Here is a 22,362-nt window from a genome sequence, read left to right as displayed (position 1 = left end):
CAATCCCACCACGAAGTCCATGGAAATACCTTCTCACTTCCACTTTTGTACTTCAAGAGGTTGAAGTTCACCAAACGGTCTCTGATGTTCAATCTTCACCTTCTGGCAAACCAAACACTTGGACACAAAGACATCAACATCTTTCTTCATGCCCGGCCACCAGAAGTTCTTCTTCAGGTCTTGGTACATCTTCGTGGCACCAGGGTGGATAGAAAACTGGCCCTTATGGGCTTCTGCCATAACCTCATCGGTTAACGGACCTCGAGGAACCACGATCCTCTGCTGAAATAAGAGAAGTCCATCCTCATTCCAAGACACATCGGCCTGATTCTTCACATAATCCAGACACTCTCTCTGAACTTGTGCCTCTTTGATCTTATCTAACAGCTCATTAACCACATCTGCTGCTTCCATCTCGAGAAGTACACCCTCACGCGGAGCGGTCACTGCCAAGTTCCGAAACTTCTCAACCACATCAAAGTTACCAAGTAACAAACTGGATGAGCTACCGGATTTCCGGCTCAAAGCATCAGCTACCACATTGGCCTTGCCAGGATGGTACCTCAACTCAAAGTCGTAATCCTTTATGAACTCCATCCATCTTCTCTGCCTCATGTTCAACTCCTTCTGGCCGAAAAGATACTTCAAACTCTTGTGGTCACTGAACACCACAAACCTCAAGCCAAAAAGGTAATGCCTCCAAATCTTGAAAGCAAACACAATAGCAGCCAACTCTAAGTCATGAGTAGGGTAGTTCTCCTCATGAGGCTTCAGCTGCCTCGAAGCATAGGCAATCACTTTGCCCAATTGCATCAACACACAACCTAGCCCCTTCCCGGAGGCGTCGGTGTAAAGCTCAATCTTGAGCGCAGGATTAGGAAGGACCAACACAGGAGCAGTAGTCAGTCTCTCCTTCAACTCCTGGAAACAAACCTCACACTCGTGAGTCCACACAAATGGAGTCTCCTTCCGGGTAAAGCGAGTCAAAGGGAGAACCATCGTGGAGAAACCCTTGATGAACCTCCGATAGTAACCTGCCAAACCAAGAAAGCTCCTCACTTCCGTCACTGTCTTGGTCCTCTCCCAATCCAGTACGGCCTCAATCTTGTTCGGATCCACTGAAACTCCTTCAGCGGAAATGACATGCCCAAGAAACTTCACTGACTTGAGCCACAACTCACACTTCGAAGGCTTCGCATAAAGCTTCTTCTTCTTCAGCACTTGCAGAACAGTCCTCAGATGCTCTACATGCTCCTCCTCCTTCTTGGAGTAAATCAAAATATCGTCAATGAAGACGATCACAAACTGATCTAGGTTCGGCTGGAAAATCCGGTTCATGTAATCCATGAACACAGCAGGTGCATTGATGAGTCCAAACGGAATCACCAAATAATCAAAGTGACCGTATCCCGAACGAAACGCGGTCTTAGGGACATTTTCCGGCTTCACCCGAATCTGATGGTATCTGGACCGGAGATAAATCTTCGAATACACACAAGCACCCCGAAGCTGATCCAACAGATCATGAATACGCGGGAGGGGATACTTGTTCTTGATTGTCACCTTGTTCAGCTGCCTGTAGTCGGTACACAATCGCAATGTCCCATCCTTCTTCTTCACAAAGATGACCGGTGCTCCTCAAGGAGACACACTCGGTCGAATGAAATCTTTCGCTGAAAGATCCTCAATATGCTTCTTCAGCTCTGTCAGCTCCGGTGGCGACATCCGGTATGGAGCTAATGAAATAGGCCCCACACCATGCAACAGATCTATGGAGAACTCTATCTCCCTCTGTGGCAGAAACTCAGGAATCTCCTCAGGAAACACCTCGAGGAATTCCCTCACCACAGGAATGCCAGTGTTGTCCTCCTGTGTCCCACTCACCAAACCTCCCAACATGACGTAACCAAACGCCCCAGCTCTCAAGGCTCTCCTAGCCTGCAGCAAAGAAATGTAAGGCGAGGAACTAGGTGTTGAATCACCCGGAGACATCACCACACACTTGGCACAACAGTCAATCAATGCACAGTTCCTGGACAACCAATCCATGCCCAGAATAACCTCCAAGTTGGCCATCGGCAATCCTATCAGATCTACAGAGAACTCACGACCTTCCCACTGAAACACGACATTTCGATGTACAGTGGCAGAATCACACTTTTCTCCGGTGGCGGTAGTCACCCGCAACGGTGGAGAAAGCACAAACATGGGCAACTCAAGCCCCACAGCAATCGGGGTAGCAACAAAAGAATGCGTAGCCCCATAGTCAAACAAAACATCCACAAGTGATGCACCAATCGTAACAGTACCTCTGACAAGGTTCGGAGCTCGGTCCGACTGCTGACGATCCAGAGTATACACACGCCCTGTAGAGGGTGGCACCGCCGGTGCCGAAGTAGGTGGAAGGCGAAACATCTGAAGTGGCACTGCCTGCACTGCAGCAGCCCTTGCCGTCTCCGACGGACAGTCTCTGGAGAAATGGCCCTCCTTGCCACACTGAAAGCAAATCAACTGACCGGTAGAACACGGCCCAAAATGAGTCTTCCCGCATCCCGAGCACTTGGGAGCAGGAGGTCTCGCTGTACTCCCCTGAGTAGGAGTCCTCTTGAACTGATTCGGCGCCTGCCGAGCCGCCAACTGCTTTCCCTTGCCCTTGTTCCCAAACTTCCTGTCTCTCCAAGAAGTGGAACTACCAGCAACAACCTTCGTCGCCTCAGCAACCTTGGCCTTCTTGGCCTTACTCGAGCTGTAGAAATCCTTTATATCACGACACTGCTGAACCAGTGTCCCAAAGTCTTTAGATGTAGAACCAGCAAGATAACCAGCAATATCCTCACTAAGTCCTCTGCGGAACTTAGCAGCCAAGTATGTAGGAGTAGGCCTCGCCATCCTGAAGTGTGCAAACTTCTCCAGCTGGTTGAACTGGGCCAGGTACTCGTCCACAGACAACGAGCCCTGCACCAACATGTCAAACTCCCCCTGCTTCCTCTCCTGAGCATCATATGGGAAGTACTGACCCAACTTCACCAGCTGGTTGAACTGGGCCAGGTACTCGTCCACAGACAACGAGCCCTGCACCAACATGTCAAACTCCCCCTGCTTCCTCTCCTGAGCATCATATGGGAAGTACTGACCAAAGAAGAAATCCTCGAACAATGGCCACGTCATCACATGACCCTGCATCTGGTAGATATGAGAAGTGTTCGTCTACCACTCGTGGGCATCACCCTCCAGCATGTACGTAGCGAACATCAGCTTCTGCGGATCCGTGCACTGCATGACCCTGAAAACCTTGTCCAGCGCCTGAAGCCATCGCGCCGCAGCAACAGGATCAAAAGATCCATCAAAGGAAGGTGGCTTATGCTTACGGAAAGCATTCAGCCGGCGATCGATCTCATCTCGATCCTCAACAAAAACAGGGACAGTCTGCATGGCCCCCGTAAGATGACTGCCGTCACCCATCTGACTCTGACTGTCGTCCTGCAGACTGGGTGGAGGTGGTGGTGGTGGCGGAGGAACATGGCCAACAGCAGGACTAATCCTCATCTCCTCCAACATGACTCTAAACATCGTCATGTTCGCCAGACGGTTGGCCTCCAACACGTCCTCAGTGGCCTTCCTGTTCGCCTCTCTGACGGCGTCCAACATGGCCTGGTTTGCCATTCTCATGGCCTCTTAGTCGGCTTGTCGGGCCGCCTGCATCTCAGCCAATGCAGCTAGGACAGGATCGGGCTGATCCTCAGAAGTCTCGCGTGTTCTCCCGATTCTTACCATGACTCTGCACAAGTTACACAAATTATGAGTTGATCAGGCCCACACAATGTGATCACATATGCATCATTATAATAACAGTCGACGGAGTAAACACACAAAACGAACTCAACAAAGCATCCTAATCATTGCAATACATACAGGCTTTTCCCTTGAACCGTTGCTCTGATACCATAAAATGTAACACCCCGTATATATCCGGTAGTAGTAACATTACATCGTATTAAGCTACGCTTAATTAAAATTGCGGAAAATTCTTTTTCTTTTCATTTATGACGTCATTATACTTAGCCAAGTTGATTACTTAATCATTTTCATAAAAACATCGCCTGAATGTAAATTGCAATAAGACATCTACTGAAATAGCTCAATATATAAATAAAGTGAGTATCTAAATCACGACATTACATCCAGTGTTGTTAGAACGTAGAGTCTACGCCGAAACGGTAGGGGTGAGCAAAAACGTAAAAACGTGAAACGTAAACGAAACGTAAGAGTTTACTACATACCAAATAAAATAAAATATCCAACATATAACCAAAACACACCAATACATAAGTCCAAACACTAAGGAAATAAAAATTAATTTTGAACTTAGTCATCATAATACATACTAAAATCAAAATACTAAGGCAATAAAATTATTCTAGAGATCAACATCTCTAATCTAAGGTAAAAACAATCTGTAAATGAGGTAAAAACAATATTAAAGACCGAATCTGATTAAAAATAAAAACTGGGAAAACATTAAGCCGTGGGTCAGTCGTGTTCCACCCAGTGTTGTTAATCTATCAAATAAAAGTCATCTACAGATCCACAAAATATGCTATAATAAAAGTCACCATACCCTGCGTGTTCCACAAAATTTCTCAACAATATAATAAAAAAAGGGGAGACAACATATCAAGAAAATGAAGCACGCAAGCAAAAAAAACGAGAAGAAACGATCCAAAAAAAGCACGCAAGCAAAAAAAATAGGAGAGTGGTGAGTGGTTCCATAATATCAGTTTTTACTTCATCTGGTGAGTAAAGGTGAGTGGTGGCTTTGTTCCATAATATCAAGAAGAAACAATCCAAAAAAAAAATAGGAGAGAAACAGATCAGAATAGGAAAAAAAAAAAATTACCGTCTGAACTGCAAGAAGAGAAGTAGAAGACCACCGTCCACCTTCCACCGCTTGCGACTAGGGGAGAGTAGAAGTAGACAAGATCCAAAGACCAAAGGAAGATACAATCGGGTATTAAAGGAAGAACCAAAGACCACCGAGTTATTTTTCCTTTTTCAAAACAAAAAAAATGTCATTATTTTTTTAAAGACCCATAACGCACTCAGTCCGGTCCAGAATTTTTTTTTTTTTTTTTTTTTGAAAACTGAGTCAACTCGGTAAACTCGCCGAGTCAACCGAGTTTACCGAGTTGACTCGCCGTTTCAACCGTTTCAACCCATTTTACGTTTCAGCAACCGTTTTAACACGTTTTTTAGGCAAAAAACGTAGAATTGTACGTTTCGACCGTTTCGACACTACGTTTTAACAACACTGATTACATCATGTAATCCGGACAACATCCTGATACATTATTACAACTCCACATAAAGCAAGACATAAACCAGTCAATGTGTCATGGACAATCCCCATGCTCACCAAATAGACAGCGTCTCAACAAGATAATACAAAATCATAAACTGAAGCTATAAGCATAAAACAACATGCATAACTAGCATCCACGTAACAACATAATATCATCAAATCTAACTCAGCTCCGGTCTCCTGCCGCCTGAGGTCTCAACATTACCTGAACCTGAAATAAGCATTCCCCAAACGTGGGGTGAGATCTCTAAACCAGAAATCTCAGTAAGACAAGCGGTCCTCAAGGATCTTCCACCCCAAGCGCACTTACATGTGCAATATAAGTTCTAAAAGCATTTACTCAATATAAGTTCTCAAAACTATGCAGTGCAACAGATATTCATGCCATGTGTGTTTATCACTATTCTACTGGCCAGAGAAATGCAGGAATACGTCTGTCTCCTACATGTAGTACAAGGAACACCGCTTGCACCTCACCCACAACCTCACCATATTGTATGTACCACATACTCAGGCTTACCGTATAGGTGGAACACCACATGCATATCATAAAGGCACATTGCATATAACAGCTCAACAACATTTCCAAAACATCAAAAGCATGTAACACAGCATGCATATAACCATACCCCCATGGGACATGGTGGAACCACAACATGGCTAAACCGAGGACACAAAAGCTTACCTCTAAGCTAGCTATCCAATGCCACAAGCTCAAAGTCCAACACACAGCAGATCACAATCTGTTTTAGGACCAGAAAGCATATCAACATGCATAGCTCAATAGCATTAACATAAAGACTACGTTTTCCTTTAACGTTTTACGTCTTAAGGCTTCCCACAAAGCCATAAGCCTTAATCACATGATTATGACTTAGATCATTAATTACAGAAGTTCAACTTCATCAATCTAGGGTCCACAAACCCCCGATAGCCTACTGTCCTCACAGTGCAGCTACTGTTCTTCGAAATCCCAGAATATCCGGATACTCCTCGGGGACATATCCGGATGTCCAATATCCGGATATCAGATATCCGGATATCAAAAACCCCAAATTCGGATACCAATATCCGGATACCATATCCGGATATCAATATCCGGATATTTCACGATCACATATTCGGATATTTCACGACAAAATGCAGATTCTGCATCTCGTGAAGATATCCTTCCATGGTTGGGTTTTTACCGATTTTAAACACTTAAACATGCATTTCTAGGTGTGTTTGACATTACCCAACACTAAGTTATCATCTTTTAGCCTTTACATGCATCAAGGTTCCATTTTTAGCAAGAAAACTCATGAACAAAGGTGGTGATCATACCAAAAGCCAAAAACAGAGGTAGATGATGCTCTTGGAGCTCACACAGCAGCTCCCAATTCTGCCTCAACACTGTGTACGAAAAATGCACACCAAGATGGGTCTTTTCTTCACAAAGGTGACACTTTGAAGCTCAAAATGCCAAGACCAAGGTTTTCACCACTCCACCTCCAAACTCAGCCCTCAAAATTGACTCACACCGTGGCAAGGACTCAGAAAATACACCCTCACAAGGATAACTCTCAAGTGTATACAAGCTCAAAGATGAAGAACCCAAGCAAAGGGGGCAACTTGAGCTCAAAAATGGTGAAAGGAGGCAATGGAACAGTGTTAGAAGAACTGGTCAGCAACCCCTAACGTAAGAAGAAGTCTGGTCCTAGGGTTTTGCGCCCATAAAGGGTGTATATATAGCCATTTACTCATTAAACACACAATATTAACTTTAATTGCTACGCTTAGCATTTTAATCCCAAACTTTAGAATCTTAACCTACTCAATTTTACAAGAATTATCATATTTTTATTATATTTTTCGGAGCACCTTTCCGGTACGCGCTTTTCATAGCTAGTATCAGTTTCTGGCACCAGTTCTCATTATATTAACTTGAAACTCGTTTTACAAGTCCTATATATTATTCTAGGAATTATCATGCACTTATTATAACCTTCTGGGATACTTTTTCGGTACGCATTTTTACCGGCTAGCAGAATCGGTATCTGCACTTTTCTTCCGAAAAGCGACTTCCATCATTCTTAATCACTTATCATAATTATTAAAGCTTCTTAATAATTATTAGGGTCAATTATGGAATCATTTCCTAATTTAACATAGTTAATTAATTAAATTCCTTAATTAATGGTGCGGGTTCTTACATCCTCATCATTTCATATCGTCTACTATAATTTCTTAGGAACCTCTTGTCCTAATGTATTCACGAATTTTTGATTCCTTCATCTTGTTATAGCTCACGTAATGTAAAACCTTTAGACTCCTACGTGCTTCTTTATAATTCTTGTTTACTATTAAAACCAGCCCTGGTCTCAGCAATAAGCACAACATTATCTAGAAATAGCCTGTTGCTGTGGATGATTACTATTGGAATATACTATAAACCATTAAAGAGGCTTTCACATAATAGTTTAAGCTTTTGGGTTGAATTGGTTCTTTACATGGTATCAGAGCCTCGGTGTCTTGAGTTCGATTCTCGCCGCCACCCATTTTCTTTGTGGAATTTCTTAGCACAGATAGGCTGGGCCTGATGCATCTTCCACCTTTCAAACCCAATGGGCTCTTTTGTGTAGGGGTGTGTTAGAATATAATATAAACCATTAAAGAGCCCTTTACTTAATAGCTTAAGCTTTTAGGTTGAATTGATTCTTTACAATTACTATGACAACTGAAATCCCTAGAGGCATACTAAACTACATATAGGGGACCCAACTGAACCTCTGTTAGCAAGCCTCCAATTAAAAGGGTCTATGTTAGGAGGGATGTGTGGGAGAGTAGAGGATTAGGACCCAAGGCTGATAATAAGAGGAGACAGATGTGTAATTGAAATAGAAAGGGGATTGGGGGAGTTAGTTATGATTTAGTTGTGTTTCGAGAAAAGGAAAGGGACTCTCAAATATCCTAGAGTGAGAGAACAATTCTCTGTTATCATTGTTGCTTATATCTTTATCCCTGATTTTGTATCCCATTGATATAGGTTGAAAGGTAGACAGATTCTATCAACAATGTTAGAAGTATTAAAAATAGGTTAATAAGAAGTCCCACATTGTTAAATTAGTCTTATACTGTAATTGCTAGAGTCGTATATAATAGAGTCTTTGGTGTGGTATTGACACACAAATTTGAACATTGTCTTTCTTTTCATTGTTATTCAACATGGTATTAGAGCCGTACCATCTTTCATGACCTGTTTCATCATTTTTCTATTGTCAAGTTTCCAAAATTCGATGCTCTAACTTCCCAAAATTCAGAATTCTTCATCTTAGACAGCTGTAAGGGCTGATGTTTGATGTTTTGTGGAGCCCAACTATATATTATTTGGTTAAATTTTCAGTTATAAGGGTTTATTTGTAACAAACTTAATGTTTTAGTTTTAGTTTGAGGGGGAGAATTAGAACCAGTGAAATTACGTTGTTAAGAAGCCCTGCATTGTTAAATTAGTCTTATGTAATTGTTGGAGTCGCTCTATGTAATAGAGCTTTTGCTGTGGTATTGACACACGGATTTAAACATTGTCTCTCTTTTCCATGTTATTCAACAAATAATATTCCTTTTTCCTTCTAATATTGTGGTCGGGTTTGTTGAGATATATAAAACCATTAATGTAGCCTCACCCAACAGCTTAAGTTTTTGGGTTGAATTGGTTCTTTACATGGTATCAGAGCCTCGTCTCTCGGGTTCGATCCTCACCGCCCCCCACTTTCTCTTGTGGAATTTTCTTAACACAGGTAGGTGGGCCTGTGCATTATCCATCCTTCAAGCCCAGTAGGCTCTCGTGTGAGGGGGCATGTTAGAGAATAGTATAAACCATTAAAAAGCCCTCATCCACTAGCTTAAGCTTTTGGGTTGAATTGGTTTTTTTTTTTTTTTTTTTTTGTAAATTGAATTGGTTCTTTACATGTTAGAGAATAGTATAAACCATTAAAAAGCCCTCACCCACTAGCTTAAGCTTTTGGGTTGAATTGGTTCTTTACATGGTATCAGAGCCTTGTGTCCCGGGTTCGATCCTCACCGCCCCCACTTTCTTTCTAGTGGAATTTCTTTCTTCGCACAGGTAGGTGGGCCTGTGCGTTGTCCATCCTTCAAGTCAGTGGGCTCTCGTGTGAGGGGGCATGTTGAGATATATAAAACCATTAATGTAGCCTCACCTGACAGCTTAAGCTTTTGGGTTGAATTGGTTCTTTACAGGGTTCTATTAACCTCATTCTACTTGGACACAGAAGCCGAAATAAAAAATGTGAGCAATCCTAATCTGCATTTGCAAATAAAATCCTAAACCAACTAGTATTATGAAATTTTAAGCTCCAAATTATAAACTACTTAACTGAAAATTCTTGATAATTAAATCATAGTTCATAAATTATAAACCCTAAATTTCACATTACACATACAAGAAGAAATAAATTAATAATGATAAAAGTATGTCTTTATTATCAATTGCAGCCTTCTGATTAATTAATCTAATGCTGCCTAATTTTCAGGTCTTGCTTGCAGTTTCTTTGGCGTGCTCTTCTTCTTGCGAGAAATGCTTGCTACGCAAGGTATAGTTGCTTCCATTCATATTCTTTTGAATGCATTATCATTTGTTTAAATTTACTGGTATGCTTGTTCCCTTTAAGTTATAGTAGAGTTACTTGATTAGGAATTAAGAATGAGTGGCTTATAAAGTTTGAATTTATTGGTCAAACTGTTCCTAACTTTTTATTCCTCCTGCCGTTCCCAGAAAAGGGGAAAATTAAATGCCAACAGGCCTTTGACCTGTTGGTTACAGGAGGTCTCATGCACAGAGGCCACCTGGGCTTGATCTCGTGTACAATTTTATATTTTTGCTTGTTTCTGATTGATGCGAGGAATATAACCTGCATCATCCTGGTTCTGGAAGAATAATAGGTATACTTTAACTACGCTTCCTGATTTCAGAATTTGGAATTTCCAGGACATTCAGTCAAAGCTGATGAAGCAAGCAGTGCATATGCTAAGACAAGTAATCATGTATTTGCAATTTTATTGGGCCTCTTTTCATCAATAATTGGCGGAACAAGTTACTGCCTTATAAGGGCTGGAGCTAAGGCATCTGATCAGCCATTGTAAGATTATAGTTTGTTTGTTCAGATTTATTCCATTTATCAAACCCACCAATGTTATGCTCCTGAATGTTTGTACCTCAGTTTTCGTTATCTCTATTTTTTTTTTATTTGGATTATACTTTGATTGCTCAAGATAAAACATATAACTCTACTCTACCTAGTATATCCTATCATTTTGTTATAGAATCCATTCCCTTTGCAATTAGGTTTTCCTAGTAAGGCGCATAGATAAAAGTAGGTGGGATGCCAACACAGCAAAACGAACTTCTCATTTTAGTCCATGGAAATGTATCTCACATAATTATGCTAACTTTAAAATCTTTGCTCTTAGATCATCAAGAGAACCATGTCAGATTATCAGGAAAGCTTTTGTGAAAAACTGGTTTGCCCTTTGTTGCCATTCTCGTTGTATAGTAAGTCAGCAACTTTACAAGGAAGAGGTTGTACGAGATGTTACAGATATTACAGCAGAATCACTGAAAAAGAAATCAATTGCTAAACTTAGGATCTACACATAGTTATAAAATATTACAGCTGTAAACAGTTAAAAGACGTTTGATTAATAATACACACGTGACTAAATAATAAGTGACAGCCAAGATGCTGTTGACATCTCCGCTCAAAGATGTTGAGGGTTCAACCAGCAACAATTTGTCATCAAGAGCTGATGCCGCTGTCTAGTCATAGCCTTAATGGAGATATCAGCAACCTGAAGAGCCGTGGAAATGTAAGAAAGAGAGATGAATCGACTAGGCTTCCCTGATATATGGACAATCCACCTCTATATACTTGGTATGTTAATGAAACACATGATTTGTCGCCATTTGAATAGCACTAGTATTATCCTCATAAAGAGGGATAGATTCAGATTGTAAAAAGCCAAGTTCCTCCAAACTGCTAACCACACAATTTCGGAACAAGCAGAGGACATTGCATCATATTAAGCTATGTAGTAGAAAATTTAGAAACACGATCTTGATTCTTACATTTCCAAGAAATCAAAGGCATCGCTTTGAAACACTTAATTATAAAAGAATATGTAGTGTATTGATCTAATTCAGAGGGTTACAATATATAGGGACTCTAGTGGGCTTATATGAAAGGCCCAGACCTAATACAATCAGACCTAATATAATCAAAATAATTACAGACCCTAATCATATCTAATCAGCCTAATCACAGCCCTAGTCACAGCTAATGTATTTAATATATTCTAACACTCCCCCTCAAGCTGGTGCGTATATATTGTGGGCACCATGCTTGTTACAAATGTGTTGAACCCGAGGACCTCTAAGAGCTTTAGTGAAGACATCCGCAAGTTGATCAGAGGAGTTGACGAAAGCAGTTTTGATTTCTCCTGATTGAATCTTTTCTCGAATGAAGTGACAATCAATCTCTATATGTTTGGTCCTCTCATGAAAGACAGGATTAGAGGATATATGTAGCGCAACTTGATTATCGCAGATGAGTGTCATGGGTTGTTTCTGTTCAGAAAGATGAAGCTCTTGAATCAACTGCTTTAACCAGATTAACTCACAGGTAGTATTTGCCATTGCACGATACTCAGCTTCTGCACTAGACCAAGCAACTACAGGTTGTTTCTTGCTCTTCCACGAGATTAAGTTTCCTCCAAAGAAGACACAATAGCCGGAGGTAGAGCGCCTGTCCGAGGGTGATCCTGCCCAATCAGCATCTGAATAACCACAAATTTCTGTATTTCCCTGATCTGAATACAACAAACCTTTTCCTGGTGCTCCTTTGATGTATCGGAGAATCCTCACAGCTGCATCGCAATGTGAATCACAAGGGGAATCAAGGAACTGACTAGTCGTACTAACAGCGAAAGAAATATCTGGCCTAGTCACAGTAAGATAATTGAGCTTCCCAATTAGCCTCCGATAACGTCCAGGATCAGATAACGGCTCCCCCTGTCCGGGCAATAACTTGACATTTGGATCCATGGGTGTATCAACTGGTTTACTCCCCTGCATGCCAGTTTCTTCGAGGATATCCAAGGCATACTTCCTTTGACAAATAGAGATTCCCTGTCTAGATTGCGCCATCTCAATTCCCAAGAAGTAACGCAGATAAATGTTGTTTTAACTGACGAATCCGTCTTGATCACTTCCGGTGAGAATGATGTCGTCAACATAGACTAACAAATAGATGCACTTGTCAGGAGATGTAATCCTATAAAATACAGAATGATCAACTTTACTGCGGATTAAGCCAAACGCCTGAACGGCAGAGCTGAAGCGACTGAACCATGCGCGAGGAGACTGCTTGAGATCATATAAGGATTTTCGAAGACGACATACTTTTCCAGACTCCCCCTGAGCAACAAAACCAGGTGGTTGCTCCATGTAAACTTCCTCTTGCAAATCACCATGAAGAAATGCATTTTTGATGTCAAGTTGAAGGAGTGGCCAATGACGAATAGCAGCAAGGGCAAGAAATAGGCGGACTGACGCCATCTTAGCGACCGGAGAGAATGTATCGCCATAATCAAGGCCATAGATTTGAGTAAAATCCTTGGCAACTAGGCGTGCCTTAAGTTGATCAACATGACCATCCGGTCCGACTTTCACAGTAAACACCTAGCGACAACCAACTATAGACTTCTCTGGAGGAGCAGAAACAAGGTCCCAAGTGCCATTGGAATGAAGGGCAGTCATCTCATCAAGCATCGCTTGGCGCCACCCTGGATGGGAAAGTGCTTCACCCGTGGTTTTAGGAATAGAAATAGAAGAAAGACTAGAGACAAAGGTGAAATGAGGAGAAGAAAGACGGTCATAGCTCAAAAAGGTATAAAGAGGATAAGGGTTACGAGTAGTACGAGTACCTTTTCTTTGAGCAATAGGAAGAGCCTCTGGTGAAGGATCCGGAGGGGAAGAATCAACTGCAGGGGGCAATGAGTCAGCAGGAGTCGAGTCGACAGGAGGCACAATTTTACGTCGCTGATAAGTGAGAAGTGGACGGTCAACAGGTATTGAAGCAGGAGGTTGCTTATCTGGAACAGAAGTACCTGCAGCTGGCAAAGACAAGTTAAGAAAAGGGACAGGAAGAACATGATCAACCTGTGACAACTGAGATGAGATAGAATGAAAGGGTTGTTGATCAAGAAAAGTGACATCAGCGGAAACTAAGTAACGCTTAAGATCTGGAGAATAACAACGATAACCCTTTTGTAGACGAGAATAACCAAGAAAAATACATTTAAAAGCTTTGGATGTTAACTTGTCCTTACCAGGGGTGAGATCATGAACAAAACAGGTACAACTAAAGACATGTAGGGATAGAGGATAGAGAGGAGCATTTGGAAGCAATAAGTGATAAGAAATGTCATTATTTAGCACAGACGAAGGCATACGGTTGATGAGAAAAGAAGAGGCAAGGACTGCATCGGCCCAGAAGTGAAGAGGAACATGCATGTGAATAAGGAGAGTCCGTGCAGTCTCAATGAGGTGTCTATTCTTACGTTCAGCTACTCCATTTTGTTGTGGAGTGTGAGGACAAGTAGTTTGGTGTAAAGTACCCTGTTTGGCTAAGAAATTAGAAAAATCCACAGAAACATATTCCTTAGCATTATCACTACGTAAAATACGAATAGAGGCACCAAATTGAGTAAGAATTTCAGCAGAAATTTTTTGATAAATAGAAAACAACTAAGAACGATTTTTCATTAAATAGATCCAAGTAAAACGAGAAAAATCATCAATAAAGGTAACAAAATACCGAAAACCTAAAACAGACACAGTACGACTAGGACCCCAAATATCTGAATGAATAATGGAGAAAGGAGCATTAGCTCGTTTATTGACTCGATTAGCGAAGGAGGAGCGTATGTGCTTTCCTTGCTGACATGACTGACAAAAGATATTAGAATAAGAAAGTGAAGTGAAGTGAAGAGATCTTTATTACCGCAAAGATGATGAGTAGCACCTGAGTCTATTATCCAGGGTCCAAGAGATGATTGATAAAAACAAGCAATATGATTACCAGTGTCTTGAGTAGGATGCTGAGAAGAAACCTTCTTGAGAAGTGCCTCATAGTCGGCACTTGAAAGAGTTATAATCCAGTTGAAGGTGGCGTAGCATCAGTTTGAGCAAAGTTGGCAGTCGATGGATTCAAATGAGGGTACTTCCTATAGCAGCGTTCTTCAAAATGCCCAAGACTCTGGCAATAATTGCAACGAGGCCTCTGTCTGCGGCCACGTCTGCGACCGCGTCCATTGTTCCAATTGGAATCACTGGCCCGAGAAAAGAATGGAGATGGGGTAGTACCGGAGATGATGCCAGTCGTGTTTTTGGACGCATTATTTGAGCCCTCCATCACAAAATAAAAGGAGATGACCAGAAAATATCAAAGAACTACAAGAAAGCAAGAAATCGCTCAAAAACGTTGCACAAAAGTGTCCAAACAACGGGTTTTTCACTGATATCTTTCAAACGGATGGGACCCACAACAAACGGAGACCAGATCTGGAAAGAGGGTGAGAAGGCGAGCAAGATGGTGGTGGTCCGGCCTGGAACGGTGGCCGGACGGTGGCTCACGCGCCGGAACAGTGGTTCGGCCGCCGGAGACTTCCACCGGCGCGTGGCGGCGCGTGGATGCTCCGATCAACACGCGGCTTGGACAGACAGGGTCGCCTCCCTGAGCTGCTCTTGATCGCATGGTGGTTGGTCGGAAAAGTCGCCGGAAAAGTAGTCTGACGGCGGTGAACAGTGGCGGACGGTGGTTTTGTGGCGGTTTCCGGCGATGAACGGAGGCTGACGATCTTTTTCCTGATGATACGAGGTTGAGGACAAAAAATTTGTGACTAAATAAGGGTTAGGTGTGAAAGGATGGTTGCCGGTATGATGCACGGCACGATATGCGGAAGTAGGATTCCCAGAACACAAGCTCTGGTACCAACTTAAAAAGGATGAATGTATTGTATTGTATCGTATTGTGTTGTGAATAATGCTGTACAAGAGTCTTCTATTTAAAGAGGTTAAATGACCTAATGGGCTAATCCCAAATAACCTTCTAGAATAATAAACTAATAATAATAAAACTATTATTATTTCTAACAGACACGTTATGATATTAAATAATATTTTTAATATATATAATATAATTAATATTTAATACATATAATAGTCCATAATAAGTCATTTAACCAATCAAATATTCAAATTTTATAACATAAATATAAAGCAAATATAATTTTTTATACCTTATTAAATTTTCATGTCAAATTCCATAACAGAAAAAATTGATTTGTAAATTGTTTTTTCATGTTTAGTTAATAAAATAAAATTTAGACAAAAAAAAAAAGTGTCAGATGCGTGTTGGATCATTGACTGCATGTCAAAAAAAGTTGACCGTATGTTGGGAACGCGTATCGGATCCGACACGCATTTTTAAAAAAAATTTATGTGTCGGTGCTTTGTTGTCCAATACTAAAGTGAGGTGATGGACAAGTAATTTGATATCCTTGGTATAAACTAGGACATCATCGAAGAATACCAATGCTAAATTCCTCAAAAATGGTCTGAAAATTTCATTGATTAACGATTGAAATGTAAAAAGGGCATTTTTTTAGCCCAAAGGGCATAACTAAGTACTCATAGTGCCCCTCATTAGCATGAAATACTGTCTTAGCCATATCCTCTTCACATATCGTAATTTGATGATAGTTAGACTTAAAGTCCAGCTTGCAAAATACTACAGCCCCATTCTGGTCATCTAACATTTCATCTATTACTGGAATAGGAAAATTGACTAAGATAGTTACCTGGTTAAGAGCCGTGTAATCTATGCAGAATAGCTAGCTTCCATCCTTTTTCAGTAGAATCAATAGGCTTGAAACGGACCAGCTCTGATCATGCTTGAAACCAAATCTCCCTTACAAATTTTTCTATCTCCTTTTTCTGGTAATGGGGATACCTATAAGGCCTGGTATTAGGTATGTTAGCCCCTTCCTTCAAGATTATTTTGTGGTCACATGGTCTTTAAGGAGGCAACCCCATTGGTGGTTGGAAAACATCATGAAAGCTCTGCAAAACTTGGGAAATCTTTGGTGACCATCCTTAGTATACGTCCTCAATAACATTCACCATCCCTAATTCTACATAATATTTTTTACCCCTTTTTATCCATGTTTTGCCCACCTTCTTGTAAGAAACTGCACTACCGGTCAACCTAGGATCCTCTTTAAGTTCACCCATCCCTCCCTTTTTTGGTATGCTGAGGCTCAAGTCCTTGTTATTAGCTTTCAGTTCACCTAGATCTGCCAACCAATCGAAGCCCATGATGGCATCCACCCTCGCTAAATTGAAAAGGAAGAAATCTTGGACCACCACTAATCCAGGAAACAATATCTCCAAATCATGGCATGCCCCTTGATTCCTTACCTTGTAGCCATCTTCCACCTCTACCACAGTTCTTAACCCATCCACCACCAACTCAAGCTCGTTTGCAACTTGAGCATCACACAAAATTGTGAGAAGCCCTTGAATCGATGAGCACACCACCCTCCTCCCATGTTTATGTTCCAGGTGGTGCCTTTTTAATCCTTTTTCCCTTTATCTCCCTTTCTTTGCCTCCCGTTTTATTTTGTCCTTTTTTTTCTTTTATTTTGTCCTTTCTCTCAACTTCTCTTATTTATTTATTTATTCTCTTTTTTCTTTATTTAATTTACCTTTTTTTATTTTTACTTTCTTATTCTTTTTTTGCCCTATTATGTATCTTTATTTTCATTTTATTTTAATTTATTTTTCTATTTATATTTATATTATATTTGTTATCTTTTTTTCTCAATACTTTTGTGCTTTTCATTTGGGTTTATTTGCTACCGACCCTAACTAGTTTAGGATAAAGGTATTGTTAACAACGTCTTCCGTACCACGATGTGTATGCTCAATCTCATGGATAACTTCTCCCCTTCCAACTCATGTGCCATGGCCTCTTCGTCCAAAAGCTCGTCAGCATCTCCCACCCCCATTGACATTACATGAAAGTTAGGGTTCTTGCATGTGATTGGTAGAGTAAGGGGTGTCACAATGAAAACAAAGATTCCATTCGCCTCTTATTGGTCATTTCTTTCGATGATAGTCACCGAAATCGATCACCACCTCCACTTTTATTTTGTCCTTTTTTTCTTTTATTTTGTCCTTTCTCTCAGCTTCCCTTATTTATTTATTTATTCTCTTTTTTCTTTATTTAATTTAACTTTTTTTATTTTTACTTTCTTATTTTTTTTGCCCTATTATGTATCTTTATTTTCATTTTATTTTAATTTATTTTTCTATTTATATTTATATTATATTTGTTATCTTTTTTTCTCAATAATTTTGTACTTTTCATTTGGGTTTGTTTGCTACCGACCCTAACTAGTTTAGGATAAAGGTGTTGTTAACAACGTCTTTCGTACCACGATGTGTATGCTCAATCTCATGGATAACTTCTCCCCTTCCAACTCATGTGCCATGGCCTCTTCGTCCAAAAGCTCGTCATCATCTCCCACCCCCATTGACATTACATGAAAGTTAGGGTTCTTGCATGTGATTGGTAGAGTAAGGGGTGTCACAATGAAAACAAAGATTCCATTCGCCTCTCGTTGGCCATTTCTTTCGATGATAGTCACCGAAATCGATCACCACCTCCCCTTTTATTTTGTCCTTTCTCTCAACTTCTCTTATTTATTTATTTATTCTCTTTTTTCTTTATTTAATTTAACTTTTTTTATTTTTACTTTCTTATTCTTTTTTTGCCTTATTATGAATCTTTATTTTCATTTTATTTTAATTTATTTTTCTATTTATATTTATATTATATTTGTTATCTTTTTTTCTCAATACTTTTGTGCTTTTCATTTGGGTTTATTTGCTACCGACCCTAACTAGTTTAGGATAAAGGTGTTGTTAACAACGTCTTCCGTACCACGATGTGTATGCTCAATCTCATGGATAACTTCTCCCTTTCCAACTCATGTGCCATGGCCTCTTTGTCCAAAAGCTCGTCAGCATCTCCCACCCCCATTGACATTACATGAAAGTTAGGGTTCTTGCATGTGATTGGTAGAGTAAGGGGTGTCACAATGAAAACAAAGATTCCATTCGCCTCTTGTTGGCCATTTCTTTCGATGATAGTCACCGAAATCGATCACCACCACTTCTGAAGCTACACCCTATACAGATGCACTTCAATCTCCCTTTTAATCGCATTGTGCTTTAATCCACTCCCAGGGTCAACAACTCTTTGGTTTGGACTAGTTAGGCGAGACTCCCCCTATGCCATTGGCCCTCACTGAAAGTTCTTGGGCCCAAAACGTTGGTGTTGGCCCACACCGTCGCCAACCTCTCCTCTCGTTGAACCCGTTTGATTTACCGATCGAGTTGTCATCGCGGGTCATCAATGATGACCCGATCCACTCAACCCAGATCTATTACGACCCATACCACCATTCGTCCTCCCTAACATGATCTCCTCCTCAATCTTCTGTGCTAGGGACATTATTTTCTCCATAGTTTCTGTTGTGTGCAACCTTACCTCAATTCATATTTCTTCCTTTAACCCATTTAGAAAAATCAAAATTTTAAAATTTTCTCTGAACTTAGAGACAATAACTAGTTGGCGTAAACACATCAACGTGTGGATTTCTAGATGTGGAAGTATGGAATCATTGCAAGAGTGCTGCACGAAACTGCCCTTAAGTGATTGCTGGGTTCATGGACACCCACCATTGGAACCCGTTTACAGCCCAGCCCTCCCCTCCATGCATATTGATGCAGCTTCGACCTGCTCCTTCGGGGGAATTCGATTGACCTTGAAATACCTCTTAGCACGGTATATACATCCATATGGATCACACCTTGCAAAAAAGGATACCTCTAACCTCCTGATTTCATCCTTTTCTATATTAATTCCTCTTGTCCTAAGTCCTCTGTTTTTGTCTCTATCCTCTTGTTGTCCTCCACTCTATCTAACTAAGACAACATCATTTCTTGTAGTTGCCTCATAGTCTCAGTCGTCTCATTTATCCTCCCTTCAAACTAGGTTGACCTTTTCACAGAATCCATCATTCTCTCCATCCTCGTTTGTACCATCCAAAGCTCCAAGGGTCAGGCGGTTGACACAATTTATTTGAAAATGATGGAATTACCAAAATGATGGAATTCAAATCGAGACATTATTTTATTAATTGAAAAAATAAGAGAATTGAAAAAATAAGAGACAGAGCTCCTTACCATCACCAATTCATAAAAAAAGAGAATAGATTCAAATGGCTGACACGACCTATAGAGGAATGAAAATATAGACATTGACTACCCAGAGAATTGATACCGGCTCCTCCAATTCCCCAACCCACCTTTACATAAAATTCTCCATGGAAAACGCCCCCACCCTTACACACTATATATCCCATATCCCAACAACCCATTAGTCATCTTCTCTCTCCTCTAAGCAATAAATTTCCGCCCATTCATATGTGTATTTGTTGAACCCTCCTTCTCACCATTCTATTGTGGATCAGCTGAACCCTCCTTCTAACCATTCTGTTGTGAACCAACAACTGGATCCTCTTGCATTATTGGACCTCCTATTGGTTCTAGCCCATGAACCTTGGCCTTACCCTTTTTTCTTTTTTAAGATGTATGCCAACTTTTTGCAGTTGTCATTTTATTTTATAGTTTTACCTTTATTTTATTTATTCTGTTCCCTTATGACAAATTATTCCATGTCCCCTCTTATGAAGCACTGACAGGCAACATGTGATATGACACTCAACACGTAAATTCTAAAAAAATTTAGATTTTGACACATGGGGCAAGTTTTAATATTATATAACATTTTTTTATATATATAGTGTATATTACATTTCATATGTAATAACTTAAAAAAAAAATGAATCAACTGATTACATCCATCAATTTAAACAAAAAAAAGAAATCAAAGAAAATAAATTTGGATGCAAAGGAAGACTAAAGAAGAATTGTAGTACCATGGGAAGAACTGAAGAAGGCTGCTTGGTGAGTGAATTATTTGGGTGTTGTTTGATTTGAATAAATTTAGGTATATGATTTAGAGCGAAGGAAGAGAAAGTGTTTTTTCTATTTTTTGAATTGATGTAATTTTTCTTTTGCACTGTTTAATTTGAGTTTTTAGGGGTTATTTGTAATTTAATCTTTTATTTTAATTTTTTATTATATAAATATTAATTTTTGAAAACTTGTGATTTTATTTACAAAAAATGCCATTTGACCGTAACGGACTCTGTCAAAAATGTGTCACATTAGTCAAAGTGTCAGAAATCGTTGAACGTGTGTCGGATACCAACTGTTCATCTGTTTTAATGTGTCTGTCCTTTCCAGGTCTCCTCTTCAAAACCCTAAAAATATCATGAAAATTTTATATTTACTTTTTAAGCTCCTTTTTTTTTTATTTTTTAACTTCAGCTTAAAAGTAGCTTTTGGTTTAAAAAGAAGATGTGCCAAACCGGCTCTTAGGATCTATATAACAATAGTTTCTTTCTTGTTGTATACATATTTTTTCATGGTATTGGAGGATGATACGAAATATGAAAGGTGGAGTTAATTCTATGTGAAACTACAAGGGTCTAATTGAAGAAAAATCATGTAAAGAGTTTCGCATAAGAAGTTACTGGGAGGAGCTTCTAGATTTTGGCTTCTCTTTTCTTCTGCGACATCTAACATAACAATATAAATAACAACACATTTTCACTCACTCGAATGCATGGAGAAACGACATAAATGCCCTTTGTCCCTTGAGTAGAATGCCCTCCTCAACAGTGGTGTTAGTGACCCAATGTCGCCGGCTCATCTCATCAAGCCCTTCGCCGATGGCCTTGACCGGCTCAAGGATCACAAGCACATGGAATCAATTTGTAGCAAGAACACCCTCGAGATCACCTTCAAGAATTTGTGTGACGGACTGCCCATGGTGCCGAGCTTCATGCTGCAATCAAGCGCTTCAATGAAGAGCTCAGCCGATGGAAAGTGGAGTGCCGTCAAGAGATTCTGCTTCACCTTTGTTGTTCTGGAATCGATATTTGTATTCCATCACCCAAGTGGCTTGGTTGCCGGACCAACTTTCTCCTGCTCTGCTGCTGCCACCGCCACCAATGATTATCTGAACTAGGTTCCCTTATCGATCTTAATCCATTTTTAAAAATAAAGCAAAGTCGTAATTTTTTTTTTTTTTAACCTCATAAAAGATTTAACTGACCAAAAACTAAAGTGGTGGAGACATTCCATTGATGGTTTGCTTTTATGGTTTGAGAAATTAGCGTTTTATGTATGCTGACGTCCAAACAGCTTTAGATTTATTCTTTGAGCTCTTATTTTTAGTTTTAGCTTGAAAGTAGTTTCTAAGCTAAAAACAAGCTTTTTGGCTAAACTGGCTCTTAATGTCTCTATCTTAGTTCTATGAATTTCTTTTTACTACAGGTTGACTGTCTTTTCATTTGGTATACTGGCTAGCCCTGCAATGGGAATATGTACTTATATCTTTGAGGTAAGTTCATGCTTTGATTCAGCTACTTTTTCAATCAGTGGATGGGATATATGCGCTTCAAGGAATTAGTATTAATGATGATTTATGTCTATTGCTGTCAATATATAAAAGAAACATAACAGTTTAAATTTTAATTTTTTTCTAATAAGCTTCCTGAATATCTGTAATTAATCTTTCAAAAATATTATTCACTACAACCTTAAAGATTCATTCTATATCACCTTTTGCTTTTCGCAAGAATTGTTCATTTGGATTCTTTATGGTGGTACTTGTCAGTTCATGTACATTTGCAAGACTTTGTCCTTGTATTTATGTTAAAGTTCGTTAATTGAGTAAATAAAAGTT

General features: G+C 40.0%; 1 protein-coding gene across 1 annotated transcript in view; it reads left to right on the top strand.

Annotated features, from left to right (window-relative positions):
* Window positions 1-22,362, top strand: part of LOC133284698 (uncharacterized) — a 69,183-nt gene that overhangs the window by 25,956 nt on the left and 20,865 nt on the right. Inside the window, exons 5-7 of the mRNA XM_061481775.1 lie at window positions 9,892-9,951; window positions 10,347-10,497; window positions 21,951-22,017. Coding sequence (XP_061337759.1) covers window positions 9,892-9,951; window positions 10,347-10,497; window positions 21,951-22,017 — 278 coding nt within the window. The remainder of the gene's footprint in view (window positions 1-9,891; window positions 9,952-10,346; window positions 10,498-21,950; window positions 22,018-22,362) is intronic.

Source organism: Gastrolobium bilobum, unplaced genomic scaffold (assembly GCF_033153095.1).
Source record: "Gastrolobium bilobum isolate Gb01-03AN ecotype WA unplaced genomic scaffold, APGP_CSIRO_Gbil_v1 utg6879, whole genome shotgun sequence".
Lineage (NCBI taxonomy): Eukaryota > Viridiplantae > Streptophyta > Magnoliopsida > Fabales > Fabaceae > Gastrolobium > Gastrolobium bilobum.
Note: the sequence above shows the minus strand (reverse complement) of the source record. Positions and strands in the feature narration are given on the sequence as shown.